Source organism: Dipodomys spectabilis, unplaced genomic scaffold, assembly GCF_019054845.1.
Source record: "Dipodomys spectabilis isolate Male_0828 unplaced genomic scaffold, ASM1905484v1 ptg000069l, whole genome shotgun sequence".
In the NCBI taxonomy this organism is placed as follows: Eukaryota; Metazoa; Chordata; class Mammalia; order Rodentia; family Heteromyidae; genus Dipodomys; species Dipodomys spectabilis.
The window spans coordinates 6,184,394-6,197,612 of NW_024870746.1; the positions used below are offsets into that span (position 1 = coordinate 6,184,394).

General features: G+C 52.2%; 1 protein-coding gene across 1 annotated transcript; it reads left to right on the plus strand.

Moving 5' to 3' along the window:
* Positions 1-717: 717 nt before the first annotated feature.
* Positions 718-10,864, plus strand: Thbs3 (thrombospondin 3). Its single transcript, XM_042681513.1, has 23 exons — positions 718-861; positions 1,882-2,088; positions 2,579-2,835; positions 2,948-3,050; positions 4,119-4,145; positions 4,320-4,402; positions 4,479-4,530; positions 4,653-4,801; positions 5,026-5,166; positions 5,347-5,424; positions 5,748-5,900; positions 6,325-6,435; positions 6,522-6,629; positions 6,921-7,080; positions 7,406-7,524; positions 7,663-7,715; positions 7,972-8,165; positions 8,349-8,527; positions 8,659-8,707; positions 8,916-9,112; positions 9,356-9,528; positions 10,328-10,467; positions 10,554-10,864. Exons 1-23 carry the CDS (start codon positions 783-785, stop codon positions 10,610-10,612), a joined length of 2,871 nt encoding a protein of 956 aa, XP_042537447.1. The 5' UTR covers positions 718-782; the 3' UTR covers positions 10,613-10,864.
* Positions 10,865-13,219: the final 2,355 nt, after the last annotated feature.

Genomic DNA, 13,219 nt, shown 5'->3' on the forward strand with positions numbered 1-13,219 from the left:
TTAGTAACGGGAACTCGGGCGCCCCTCCGCTGCATCCGGGTCCTAGCCTGTCCGCCACTGCCTACACTTTTTTCCAGTTTACTCCTAGCTCCTGATCTGTCCCCTGGTTTTCTGCTCATGTTTCTGATGTCCTTTTCCTCTTTCTCGGTTTCTTTGCTTCAGCCTCACTGACCAGTTCCCATCCGACACTTCCAGGCTCCTGAGCTTTTCTGGGAATGAAGGAAAATGGAAGAACAGGCACATGTCAGGAACCCTCCCCAAGACCCCTAAGAAAGAGCACTTGGTCCGCTTTGAGGATGTGAGAATCCAACATCCTCCAAGCACCAAAGCAAGCTAGTTTCAGCCACTCCTTTGGCATTCTTTTCTGCCAGCAGTGGAATAATGCCCACTGTCTGGCACTATCCATGCCAGGGGTTCCTGCCTTTGCCAATTGCGGCTTCCAGAAAGCAGTAGCATTTATTTGTAGTGCTGTATGATGAGGCCCCCAACAACAGGATGACTGGAGAGAAGGGAGGCACCTGGGAGAAAGGACCATTAGGGAGAAGCAGGAGGCCCCCAAGACTCTTCCCCAGTGCTCCTGGTTCCCACAGCTGGTGATGCCTCTAGGGTGATTGGCAGCTCTTTGTTTCAGCCCCCCCTCCCCCCCCCCCCCCCCCCCCCCCGCCTGCTACCCCTCCTTCATCTCCCCCCTCTGTCCCTCCGCCCCCCTGCTCCTGCTCTCCGCCTAGCCTTTTCCCCTCCCAGCAGCCTGCTTGCCAGGGGTAGTGAGCCGGCTGAGCGGCATGGAGGCGCTGGAACTTCGGGGGGCCCTGGCTCTTCTCCTCCTTTGCTCTTTTGCATCTGCCAGTCAGGACCTGCAGGGTAAGCCTGACTCTATCCTCTTTAACCCCTAGACCAGGTAGCAGGAAACACATGGGACAGGAGAGAGAGTTAGAGTCTTGAAATTGAGCTGGAGAAAACAGTTATACTACTTAGAGTTAGTGAAATTATGGCCTGGTGGGAGGAGTGGGAGCCAGAGAGGTGGACATGTGTGAACTGGTCAAAATCAAACATGAAGTCAGGGTAGAGGACTCAGGACCTGGATGCTAGGACTGCCTGGTTGGGTTTGTGTCAGAGCCTCCACAGTCTAGGAGGGCAGCTTGAAGGTGGGTGCATCATGGATCCTGGACTTTGTCCCCCCTTTTCCCCTGGCTCCTGGCTGCCAAAAGACAGTTTGGGGGTGGAGAGTGAAAGTACTGGCCTCTCCCGGAGGTCTGGTGGTAGGATAGGCCCATGGGTGTGGGAGAGGTAGCTGGAGCAGATGACACAGGCAAAGATTCTTTACTGGCTAGCAGGGAAACCACAGATTGGCTGGGACACAGCAAGCAGAGAAGCTGGGTCCTACATTCCCGGAGGGAAAAGCCAGATGGTGGGAGGGTCAGAGACCTCAGTGGGCAGCCGGTCTTATTCAAATAAGCCCCCAGGATAGAAGGAGGGGCACTGTGGTGGGGAATGAGCCAAACCCAGCAGTGAAACCAGTTCTGTGCTGTGGGCACCAGGTGCCACTCCTGGGTCTGATCAATCAGGACAGTGTCTCCCTTGCGCCATCTGGTGGGGACATCTCAAATTCATGGGGTAATTTTGTAATTTTTCTGTATTTCTGGAGCCTCTGGCCTGCAAAGTTGTGGAGATAGTACATAATGAGAGAAAGGAATAACCACTATAAACCAGTACATTTCAACTCTGATAACAAAAAGAATTGAATTTTGCCTGATGGTGAGAGAGGACTAGAGTAGGGGTGGGGGTCCAGATTAGGGATGCTCCACCCTTAAGAGCTCTTGGGAGAGGGCAGGTCATAGCACTGATTCTCTTTTCTGTTCTTGATAACCCATGCCTGGCCAGTCATTGACCTGCTGACTGTGGGCGAGTCCCGGCAGATGGTAGCTGTGGCCGAGAAGATCCGGACAGCATTACTTACTGCTGGGGACATCTACCTCTTGTCTACCTTCCGCCTGCCCCCCAAGCAAGGTGGTGTCCTCTTTGGCCTCTATTCTCGCCAAGACAACACTCGATGGCTGGAGGCCTCTGTTGTGGGCAAGATTAACAAAGGTGACTGGTGGGCACCTCCTTTCATGCACTGGTGGTCCCCTTAAGCATTGACCCTCATCCCCAACTCCCAAGTGCCTTCTAATTTTCCTTAAGTTCCATTAAGGACCATGGTCTGATCAGGTTTTTCCAGGCACAAGGGGGCACCTGGTATAGGGTATTTAGGAGGTAGGGATGGGAGGTTGTACTTGAGGATGCTCAGAGGGGGAGGTGAGACATCTCTGTCCCAGCAGTGATACTGTCGCATTACTGGGACAGTTCAATGGGCAGTTTAGGAAAGGATAGGGTGATCTGGTGCACCAAAGACTTAAAATCATAGTCACTAAACCAAATTGGAAAACATTTATACTGACTATGTACAAGGTTGAGAAATACGGAGTCAAATTAGGGGTGGTATTCCTAGAGATAGGTTTCTGAAAGAGTTGATCCAGGGCTTAACTGGGACCATGGGGGATGGGAGATAGGGCCCATACTGACCTCCGCTCCTGGGCAGTACTGGTGCGGTACCAGCGGGAGGATGGCAAGGTCCATGCAGTGAACCTACAGCAAGCAGGCCTGGCTGATGGGCGCACACACACGGCTCTCCTGCGGCTTCGAGGACCATCCCGACCCAGCCCTGGTTTGCAACTCTATGTGGACTGCAAACTGGGTGACCAATATGCAGGCCTTCCAGCACTGGCCCCCATTCCTCCAGCAGAGGTCAGTGGGCTGGAGATTAGGACAGGACAGAAGGCTTATCTGAGGATGCAGGTGAGCAGGGGGAGGGTCCTCTAAGTGTTGTTGAAACAGTTGTTACCAGTCTTGGGGAAGCACTGGTAGATCCTCCCACCTTACTTGCTGTGGGCTTCACTTACTTCCACAGGGCTTTGTGGAATCGATGAAAATTATTCTGGGCGGGTCAATGGCTCGGGTAGGAGCCCTGAGTGAGTGCCCATTCCAAGGTGATGAGTCAATCCACAGTGCAGGTAACACAGTAATTCCTGTGAGATGACAGAGACCATTGTGATCTTTGGTGACTCCTATTCCTTTTGATCTTAAAACTCCTTAACGCCTACTTTTCTGGCTTGCCCATTCCTAGGGCTTCTGACTTGTTGTACCAAATCTTTCACCCCTGACTCTAAGCATTGTGAGTCAAAAATCTCCCAATTCAGGTCACCCAATTTACTAGAGTAGGTAGAAAAAAAATTAAGATAAATTGAGACGATTATAACTGTTGAGGACATTTCAGGGACAAGGGTCTTGCCTGAGGTGCTAGTTTCACATCTTTTATAGCTTCCCTTGGCTGCTGTCTGCCTGGTGTGTGTGTGTGTGTGTGTGTGTGTGTGTGTGTGTGTGTGTGTGTGTGCGTGCCAGTACGGGGTCTTGAACTCAGGACCTTGGCATTGCTTCTTAGCTTTTTCCACTCCATTTGAGCTATACCTATAGCTTTATACCATTTGAGCTGTATCTCCACTTCTGGCTTTTTGGTAGTTAGTGGGAGATAAGAATCTCAAAGCCCAGGCTGGCTTTGAATTGTGATCCTCAGATCTCGTCCTCCTCAGTAGCTAGGATTACAGGTGTAAACCACTGGCGCAGAGCCTGCCTGTCTGATCTTTCTGATAGGGAAGCTTGGAGGCTCTAACCTGAGTAAACATTCATATCTCCCAGATATTTCAGAGAAGTGCTCTCATCATAGAAGCTTAGGAGTCGGGGAGGAAATGGAATACTGTGGCCCTGGCCCTGCTTTGGGTACTTTTATTTGGTCTCCTGTGACTACTGTGCCTGTGAACAAGAATTTGGGGCTTAACTTCCTATGATATAAAGAGCTGGTGCTAGTTGGTGATGTGGCCAGTGGTAAAGTACTTGCTTAGCTGTTTGAGGCCCTGGGTTCCAACCTTAACATCTTCAAAGAATAAAAATGCTAAAACTGGCCTTGTTTGCCTGTCACTTTTGCTTTCCTATTTTGCAATACTTTATTGATATTCTGGCTCTGCCCCTCTCTCCCTTCCCCCTCCTCACCAGCCTATCTCCTGACCATGTTTTCTTCTCTCTAGTGGCAAATGCACTGCAGTCCATTCTAGGTAAGTTGATCATGAGGTGGAAGGGGTGAGAATGGGGAGGAGGCCCTACCTAGCTTTAGTAGCTAACTCCTCTTCAGTCAGATATGGGCATCTTCTTCAGGCATGAACATGCTTATTGCCCAGATAGGCCAAGGGTGATGTTCCAGTTCTAAACCTCTCCATATCTGCTAACAGGGGAACAGACCAAGGCACTGGTCACCCAACTCACCATCTTCAACCAGATCCTTGTGGAGCTGCGGGATGATATTCGAGATCAGGTTTGAGTGGGCAAGCCAAGGGTAATTTTGGGGTGGGCTGGCAGATGCTGAGAGCTGAGTGCTACCCATCCTCCAGGTGAAGGAAATGTCCCTCATCCGAAACACTATCATGGAGTGTCAGGTGTGCGGTGAGTGGGAGAGTAGGGGAGGGCTCCACATGCCACTTCTGTGCTCCCCACCCCCAAGGCTTTTTGGCCTCTCCTTCCCAGATATGAATGGTGACTCCTGGGTGGTTATGTCCACCTTCCAGGTTTCCATGAGCAGCGTTCCCACTGCAGCCCCAACCCCTGCTTTCGAGGTGTGGACTGCATGGAAGTATACGAATACCCAGGCTATCGCTGTGGGCCCTGTCCCCCTGGCCTGCAGGGCAACGGCACTCACTGCGATGACATCAATGAGGTGGGGGAGGGCACAATCCACAAGGGAGTGTTAATGTGGGACAAGGTAAATACTGATCAGAAGCAGAGGAACCTGGGATTTAGACGAGGTCAAAGACCAGCAAAGAAGACAGAAGGGAGATAGAGGGCTTCACAAGGAAAGAACTAGGGGAGTGGCAGGAAGGAGGGAGGCTTAGGTAGGATCAGTTTCCCAGTATTGATCTTTCTTCTTGTTCTGGTCCACAGTGTGCTCATGCTGATCCCTGTTTCCCTGGCTCCAGCTGTATCAACACCATGCCTGGCTTCCACTGTGAGGCCTGTCCTCGAGGATACAAGGGCACCCAGGTGTCTGGTGTGGGCATCGACTATGCCCGGGCCAGCAAACAGGTCAGATTGGATTGTATGGGCAAGGGATCTTGGCTTTGTAGAACACTTGATAAATGGGATGATAATGACTTTATGAGCTGAGTCTGGGTATATCCAAGTGTACAGATAAGATTCACTGCCTTCTTTTGTATCTGTGAGATCCACCATAGGTCTAGTTCCACTCAAACTCTGCTCTTTCAGGTCTGCAGTGACATTGATGAATGTAATGATGGTAATAATGGTGGCTGTGACCCAAATTCCATCTGTACCAACACTGTGGTGAGCTGAGCACCCTGCATATGTCCGGGGAGGTGGGAATGGGTAACATTGTCTCCTCAAATTTCCTGATGTCCTTCTTTCCTAGGGCACAACTCACACTAGGTGTTCACATGGACCTGGCTGAGAATTGTAGGTTTAGCCTCTTATTAGCTGTGACCTTTAAGTAACCTTTTTGGAGCCATAGCTTCAGTATTTAAAAAAAAAATGGGGCTCTCATCTACCTGAGATGGTTGTCCTGAGAACCTGAAGGAGATGCTGCTTTCCACGGAGCTGCTCCTAACCACCTGCTCATCACCTTGCTGATTCTACTTCTCCACTTTTAGGGGTCTTTCAAATGTGGTCCTTGCCGCCTGGGTTTCCTGGGCAACCAGAGCCAGGGATGCCTCCCAGCAAGGACCTGCCACAGCCCAACCCACAGCCCCTGCCATGTCCATGCCCACTGTCTCTTTGAACGCAATGGTGCAGTGTCTTGCCAGGTGAGCTAGCTTGGGATTTGCAAAAAGGAGTAAATCTGGCTGAGTGCTAGTGGCTCATGCCTGTAATCCTAGCTACTCAGGAGACTGACCACCTCTCAGCCCAGGGCAGGAAAGTTTGTGAGAGTCACATCTCCAATTAGCTACCTCCCAAAACAGAAATGGAGCCATGGCTCAAATGGTAGAGCACTAGCCTTGAGCCAAAAAGCTTAGAGCTAATGCCTAGTACCTAGACCCTAGTTCACACAGACATGGACACACACACACCTCTGTAGGAATGGATAAGGCTAGTGAAGTTGTTTAGAGATTGGGCCAAGGGCAATCATAAAGGGAAATGGTAGTAGGGAGAATAGTTTCTGGAGCAGGAACAAGAGTGGAGTGAAGGGGTGCCAGCTCAAACTAACTACTACTTTCTCTGCTGTCCCAGTGTAATGTGGGCTGGGCAGGGAATGGGAACGTGTGTGGACCTGATACGGACATCGATGGCTACCCAGACCAGGCGCTTCCCTGCATGGATAACAACAAACACTGCAAGCAGGTGCTGGGGGCCAGGGTCCAGATGAGGTGGGGAACCCCAGACTGGCTTAGGCCAGAACTTATCTCTTTCCTTCCTCTGAACTTCAGGACAACTGCCTTTTGACACCAAACTCTGGGCAGGAAGATGCTGATAATGACGGTGTGGGGGACCAATGTGATGATGATGCTGATGGGGACGGGATCAAGAATGTTGAGGTGGCTTCCAGACCATACGCCCCTTCTAGCTCCTTTGCTCTCTTCATGCTATGTCTCTCGTTGCATCTCATAATCCTATGTCATCTTAGCCCTTGGTGAGGCCCTTGGAAGGGCCACAGGACTCTACACTAGGGAAGCCTAAACATGGCTCCTACAATAAGACAAACTACATAGAGGCTGGGTGGGTGGAACTGTACCAGTTTAGTTATCCCAACTATTACAGGATAGCTATCTTAGACAAGGAGAGTTTGGGAGACCATTGACCCCTTACCTCTTACCCCTTTGACCCAGGACAACTGCCGATTATTTCCTAACAAGGACCAGCAGAACTCAGATACAGATTCATTTGGTGATGCCTGTGACAACTGCCCCAATGTTCCCAACAATGACCAGAAGGACACAGATGGCAATGGAGAAGGAGATGCCTGTGACAACGACGTGGATGGGGATGGTGCAGGCTGGGGTTAAGGGGGGGTGGCTGGGAGACTTGTGAAATTTGGACAGGTAATAGTGAGGCAGGGAGGCTGGGAAGAACTGAGGAAATATGCTTATGGGAGTTGGCCTGGATGTGGTGGTGATTACCTGCTGCAGCAGTTGATGGAAATGTGAAATAGGGAATAGGCGTTGGGGGTGAGGCTAGAGGATCAAACAAGGCAAAGGCAGATTTTCTGAGCAGTTGTCCTCATGTAAGAAGACAAAGCTCACCAACCTAGAAGTGATGGACATGTTCTACTGACAACTTTGTGCTTTTTTTTTTTTTTTTTTTTGTCTTCTAGGCATCCCCAATGGACTGGACAATTGTCCTAAAGTACCCAACCCACTCCAGACAGATAGGGATGAGGATGGAGTGGGAGATGCTTGTGACAGCTGCCCTGAAATGAGCAATCCTACCCAGGTACAGAGGAATGGCAAGGGCAGGGCGAGGGAGAAGGGTGGGTGAAAAGGTGGATGAATCCCCAGCCCTCTGGATGGGAAAGGGGTCACCTTCTTTGGAGTTATCAAGAGATGGTGAGATCAGGCCCCACTCTCTCAGACAGATGCAGACAGCGACCTGGTGGGTGATGTGTGTGACACTAATGAAGACAGGTAGAGTCCTGGCCAAGAATTGCAAGGCTTCAGGAAATATTTTACTTTCCTCTAGTATATTCTCAGTTGCCTCTATGATGTACAACTATTGAGCAGGAAGTTATCCCCTATTCCTACTACTGTACCCTTACCACCTCTGTCTGCAGGGACCTGGTTGGGTGGAGGGCAGGATACCCCAAAGAAACTCTTACACAGAAGATAGGTAAAGGTGGGGGTACCTTTAGAGCCTTTATTTGTTGTTTATTCTTCTGAACAGCGATGGGGATGGACATCAGGACACTAAGGACAACTGCCCACAGCTGCCAAACAGCTCCCAGTTAGACTCAGACAATGACGGACTTGGAGATGAGTGTGATGGGGATGATGACAATGATGGCATCCCAGATTATGTACCACCTGGTCCTGATAACTGTCGTCTGGTACCCAATCCCAATCAGAAGGACTCAGATGGTAAGGCTGAAGCATCAGAGGGGGTTTGACTGGTACAAGCTTTGTTCAAGGAGAGGCAGCAGGTCCTATGGGGGCTCAAGGAAAGGTAGGAAAAAGTTAGAAATGCAAAATCTAAGCGATAACAATGTTGGCCAGTGGTCATTGACCAGGGACTTCATGAACACCTAGTCTTACTCCACCCAGGTAATGGTGTTGGTGATGTATGTGAAGATGACTTTGACAATGATGCAGTGGTTGATCCTCTGGATGTGTGTCCTGAAAGTGCAGAGGTAACCCTCACAGACTTTCGCGCCTATCAGACTGTCGTCCTGGATCCTGAAGGTGACGCTCAGATTGACCCAAACTGGGTTGTACTCAATCAGGTACTCAGGGATGTGGGCTGGGCAGGTACACTCAAGACCACATCACTAGATGAGGTCCAGAGGTGGTGGTGGTGGTGGGAATCGGGTACTTGGATCAGGGCTTTTGTTTTTTTTCTTTATTCAACCCCTAGGGCATGGAAATTGTTCAGACCATGAACAGTGACCCTGGCCTGGCAGTCGGTATGTAAGGGATACCTAGTTCAATATAATTCCCAAATGGAAGGGATAAAAGAGGGTCAGGGAGGATGGAGAAGATAGGCAAAGATGAGAGAAAAGGCAGTGAAGCTAGCCAGCCATAAATATAGCTGGCATCCTTCTCAACTCCCCACCCCACAGTAGACCATCAGTATCTTTGCTGCCCCTAACTTTTCTCTCATCCCCAACCTAGGATATACAGCCTTCAATGGTGTGGACTTTGAAGGCACCTTCCATGTAAACACAGTCACTGACGATGACTACGCAGGCTTTCTCTTCAGTTACCAGGACAGTGGACGCTTCTATGTGGTCATGTGGAAGCAGACAGAGCAGACCTACTGGCAGGCCACACCTTTCCGTGCTGTTGCTCAGCCTGGCCTGCAACTCAAGGTACCCCAGCTGCCCAGTTTCCCCAACCTTCCCCAAAGCTCTCTCTTCCAGTCCAACCTCAGAGCCTCCCCCACTGCCTGACTGGGAACTCTTTTACCCAAAGGCCTTGCCTGGATGCCTGCTTTGTGGGACTCTGGAGAATTCTGACCACCTTGACTTCTATTTCCACCGGCACTTACCAAACTTTTTTTTCCCCTTCTTCTGATCATGTGGTTGATTACTGTCTTTGCCAATGATCTTCAGGCTGTGACATCAGTGACTGGCCCAGGTGAGCATCTCAGGAATGCCTTGTGGCATACTGGCCACACCCCTGATCAGGTCCGACTTCTGTGGACTGATCCACGAAATGTGGGCTGGCGTGACAAGACTTCCTATCGCTGGCAGCTGCTGCATCGGCCCCAAGTTGGTTACATTCGGTGAGGAGAGGAGTTGGGCCCTACAGGGTGGGGCCCCAGGCTCAGTCCTTTCCTTCCCTCAGTAGCTAGGGCTCAACAGTGACCTCACCTCAGGATAATTCTTTAGTGGGGACTACAGCTAATTCCTTCCATCTCCCTCTCACTACAGACATGCCCTCTGTGAAACAAGGGCATTGGGTAAGCTAGATGCCTTTTCCCATTTTCTGGGAATCTGTGGAGCAGCTTAAGTGGTACATTCCGGACAGAACCAGCTCCATCAGCTTCTGACCTGGAAGGGATCATTTACAGAAGAGCAAACAGAAGCCCAGATCTCACAGTTCAGCATTTTGTCCATAAGTTTGCATTTCCCTCCCACAAGTATGCTCCCTAGTTAATGACGGTGACTAATGGAGGGAAGGGAAACTGATCTCCCTCAAGGCTGGACTTTCCATGGCTAAGAGCCCAGGGTCCAAGGGTCTGGGCTGATTCTTCTTTAAGGTGCCCTGGACTGTGGGGCGCCTGGGCCGGGGATAAAGGGGGGTGGACTAGAGCCTGGGAAGCGGGTGACTTCACCCCCCAGCCCATTGTGCTCATCGTCATGGCAACCCAATCCTCGCTTGGAATGTGGCTGGTGCTTTGAGATGCAAAAGGGGCTGGACAAAGAGCTAGGGGCCCCTGGCCTGAGAAAAAGCACCCCCTTTCCCTCCCCTTTCCTTCCTCCCCTCCCTTCTCTCAGGACGGGTGAGCTCAAGGGGGTGGGGGCTGGGGATGAACAAGGCCAGAGGAAAGGACACCAATGGATGCCCCTCATCCTGAACAGGGTGAAGCTCTATGAGGGTCCCCAGCTAGTGGCAGATTCTGGGGTAATCATCGACACATCCATGCGAGGAGGACGTCTTGGTGTGTTCTGCTTCTCCCAAGAAAACATCATATGGTCCAATCTCCAGTACCGATGCAATGGTGAGGCTCCAAACCAAGATCAACCTGACCCTTCTCATGTCCTGGGAAAGCCACATCCTCTGACCTTCTTTTTTCCCTTTCTTCAGATACAGTGCCTGAGGACTTTGAGCCATTCCGGAGGCAGCTACTACAGGGAAGGGTGTGAGGAGGTGGCCACCGGATTCAGAATTCTGATTTGAGACCCTTTGGCCTTGGGGTCCATTGTGGAGACCCTGGGATCTAAACTATAGCCCCTCAGCCAAATAGACCCTCCTCTGGCACCCATCAGAAGTTCAGCCCCAGAGGGGTAGTGATCACATAGTTCAGGGGTTGGGAAATTTTCAAGGGGTATTACTCAGGTACTAACCCCAGGAGAGATAACAGCCCCACTGCCATAAAGTTCCAGTTGTTTTCTAAGCCAGTGCAATTGCTTATTTTAGGGATTCCCCCTCCCCTCCCCAGCATATGGTGGGGAACAGAAAGAAGTTGAGGGGGTAAAAGAGAAAGGCTGGTAGGTTGTAAGAAATCTAGGGAAAGTTTGTGTGAGTTTGGGGAGGAGGAGAGAAAGGTGCCAGATAGGGTTAAGTGAAGGATGGGGTACTGGTCGGATGATGACTAAAGTCCTTCCAGCCCCACTTACTCACGGTGACAGCGTCGACACTCCAGTCTATCTTAGCCAGGATCGAAAACCAGGAAGGCGGGAGGGCTGCCCCATTCGGGATGAGGGGAGGCCGGGGGGCCGAGGGGGCCGGAGGCCGGGACGAGTGCAATATTGGCGGGGGAAAGAACAACACTGCACCGCGTCCCGTCCCTCCCGCCCGCCCGGGGGCGGGGGGGAACCCAAGGACCAGGGCGCGTTAAGGAGTTGGCTTCATCTTAAAGGCCGGCCAAAGACTTGGCGCTCCAAAAGGTGAAAGGGATGGTAAGGGGGGGGGGGTCGGAGAAGAAGAGACCGTGACACCCTCGAAGGCCGCTTCCCGACGCTTGGGAGTTGCGCGCGCTTGCTCTTTAAATACTCAGACTGAGCGGCGCGGAGCGGTCGCTATGGTGACGCGTGTCCCAGCAACGGAACTGAATGGCAGTTGCCTGGCAACTCCGGTAGTTGAGGTTTGGGACCGCCCACTTAGATACTTGTACTTTCTCCCGCCCGCCCGCCCGCCCGCCCGCCCGCGGATGGGGAGCCTTCCCCGCCTCCAGCCCGCGGGCCTCGGCGCGCTTACGCACCGCAACCCCGCCCCCCTGCCCGGGTCCGGAGCCCGCCTCGGGCACCCACCGCGGCACAAAACAGCTCCTTGGAGGTCGAGCGGGACGGCCCCAGTGCCCACATCTCAAGACCAGGCTTCCCCGCCCTCCCCCATTCCCACGCCGCCCTGAAATCTTTAAAAAAAAATGCTTTCCAATCTGGATCGTCAGAGCTGAGAATCGTTTTTCCAGTACAGTCGTAACTGCTTCGGCTTAGACCACAGCCCAGCAGCGCAGAATCTCGCCTGAGATCTTCAACTCCGGGGGGCTGTGGTCCCAAAGGCCGGGGCCCCGTAGTATTTCAGCCCTTCAAAAGACCTCTCGTTTCTCACACATTACCAACGTCTACAGACGGTTTTGCCCTCCCACTACATGTATACCTGTCCCAAATACTACTTTCTGAAAGTTCTGTACCCCCTAAAACTTGTTCGGCAGTCCAACCTACTCAGGGCTTCCCAAATATCCAACTTCCCCCCCTCCCACATTCCAATGTCCCCTCCCACATACCTCCAGGCCCCTTCCACATTCCTCAGGACCCACCCACTTAGAGCCATTTCCTGCAGACAGCACCTGAAGCTCGAGAGGCTCCCACCTACCGTTCCCAGCCCCTCCACTGTACTCTGCGTCCCTCCTGCTCCGTCCCAGGCCATTGTTCTTCTCACCAGGGTCTAGCTTCCCCAGGATCTTTGACCCCACTTGGGCTATGCTGCTCAACCCCCCCTCTCCACTCCACTCGGAGGCCGCCCCCTCGACTCTTGAGGGTCGGTCCCTCAAGACTCGTGGTGACCACTAGAGGGCAGGAACTTCGAGTCCGCGGTGCCGGCTGGCTGCCACTGAGGTGAAGGGTTGCGAAGGACCTTAGGGTTCCTCGGAGCCCAGGTTTCGTCCTTTAAGTGGAAATTCCCCCCCCCCCCTTCCCTTCTCAAAGAGAAAGCTAAGGAAGGAACTCAGGCTTCTGGGAAGTCCAGCCAGGGCGGGGATGTGGGTTTCAGGGTAGAAACACACGTGGAACACGAGGCGGGGAGCGGTAAGAAGGGTGGGGCTATTCCGGGAAGTGGGGGATGGGGGAGAGAGGGAGCCCAAAACTAGAGCCTAGTCCACTCATTATGAAGCCTTCTTATTTCTTCCCCCTCCAAAAGTAGGGCTGGAGGAAAGTAGGGAAGTGGAGGGAGGTGGGTTGTGTGTGTAGTGGTGGGCTTCTTGGCTACTGTCCAACCTGCTTTCTGCTCCCTTTCCTGACCTTAGTGGTTGCCCTGTGACTAAACCTGTAGCCAGGGGGCCCAGACTGCCCCCCCCCCCCCAGCACAGAGCCAGGGAGTGGTTGGTGAAAGGGGGAGGTCAGTTGGAAAACAAACAGGTTGTCATAAGGTTGAGTGATTGGAGCCCAAGTACCCTACCCGAGAATGGTTGGGGAGGAGGAGGAAAAGGTAGGAGGTACAGAAGGGGGGAGTGGGTGGAGTTTTGTCACCTGTCACCTGCTCCTGCTGTGCCTAGGGCGGGAAGGGGGGGGGACCGGTATAAAGCAGCAAGC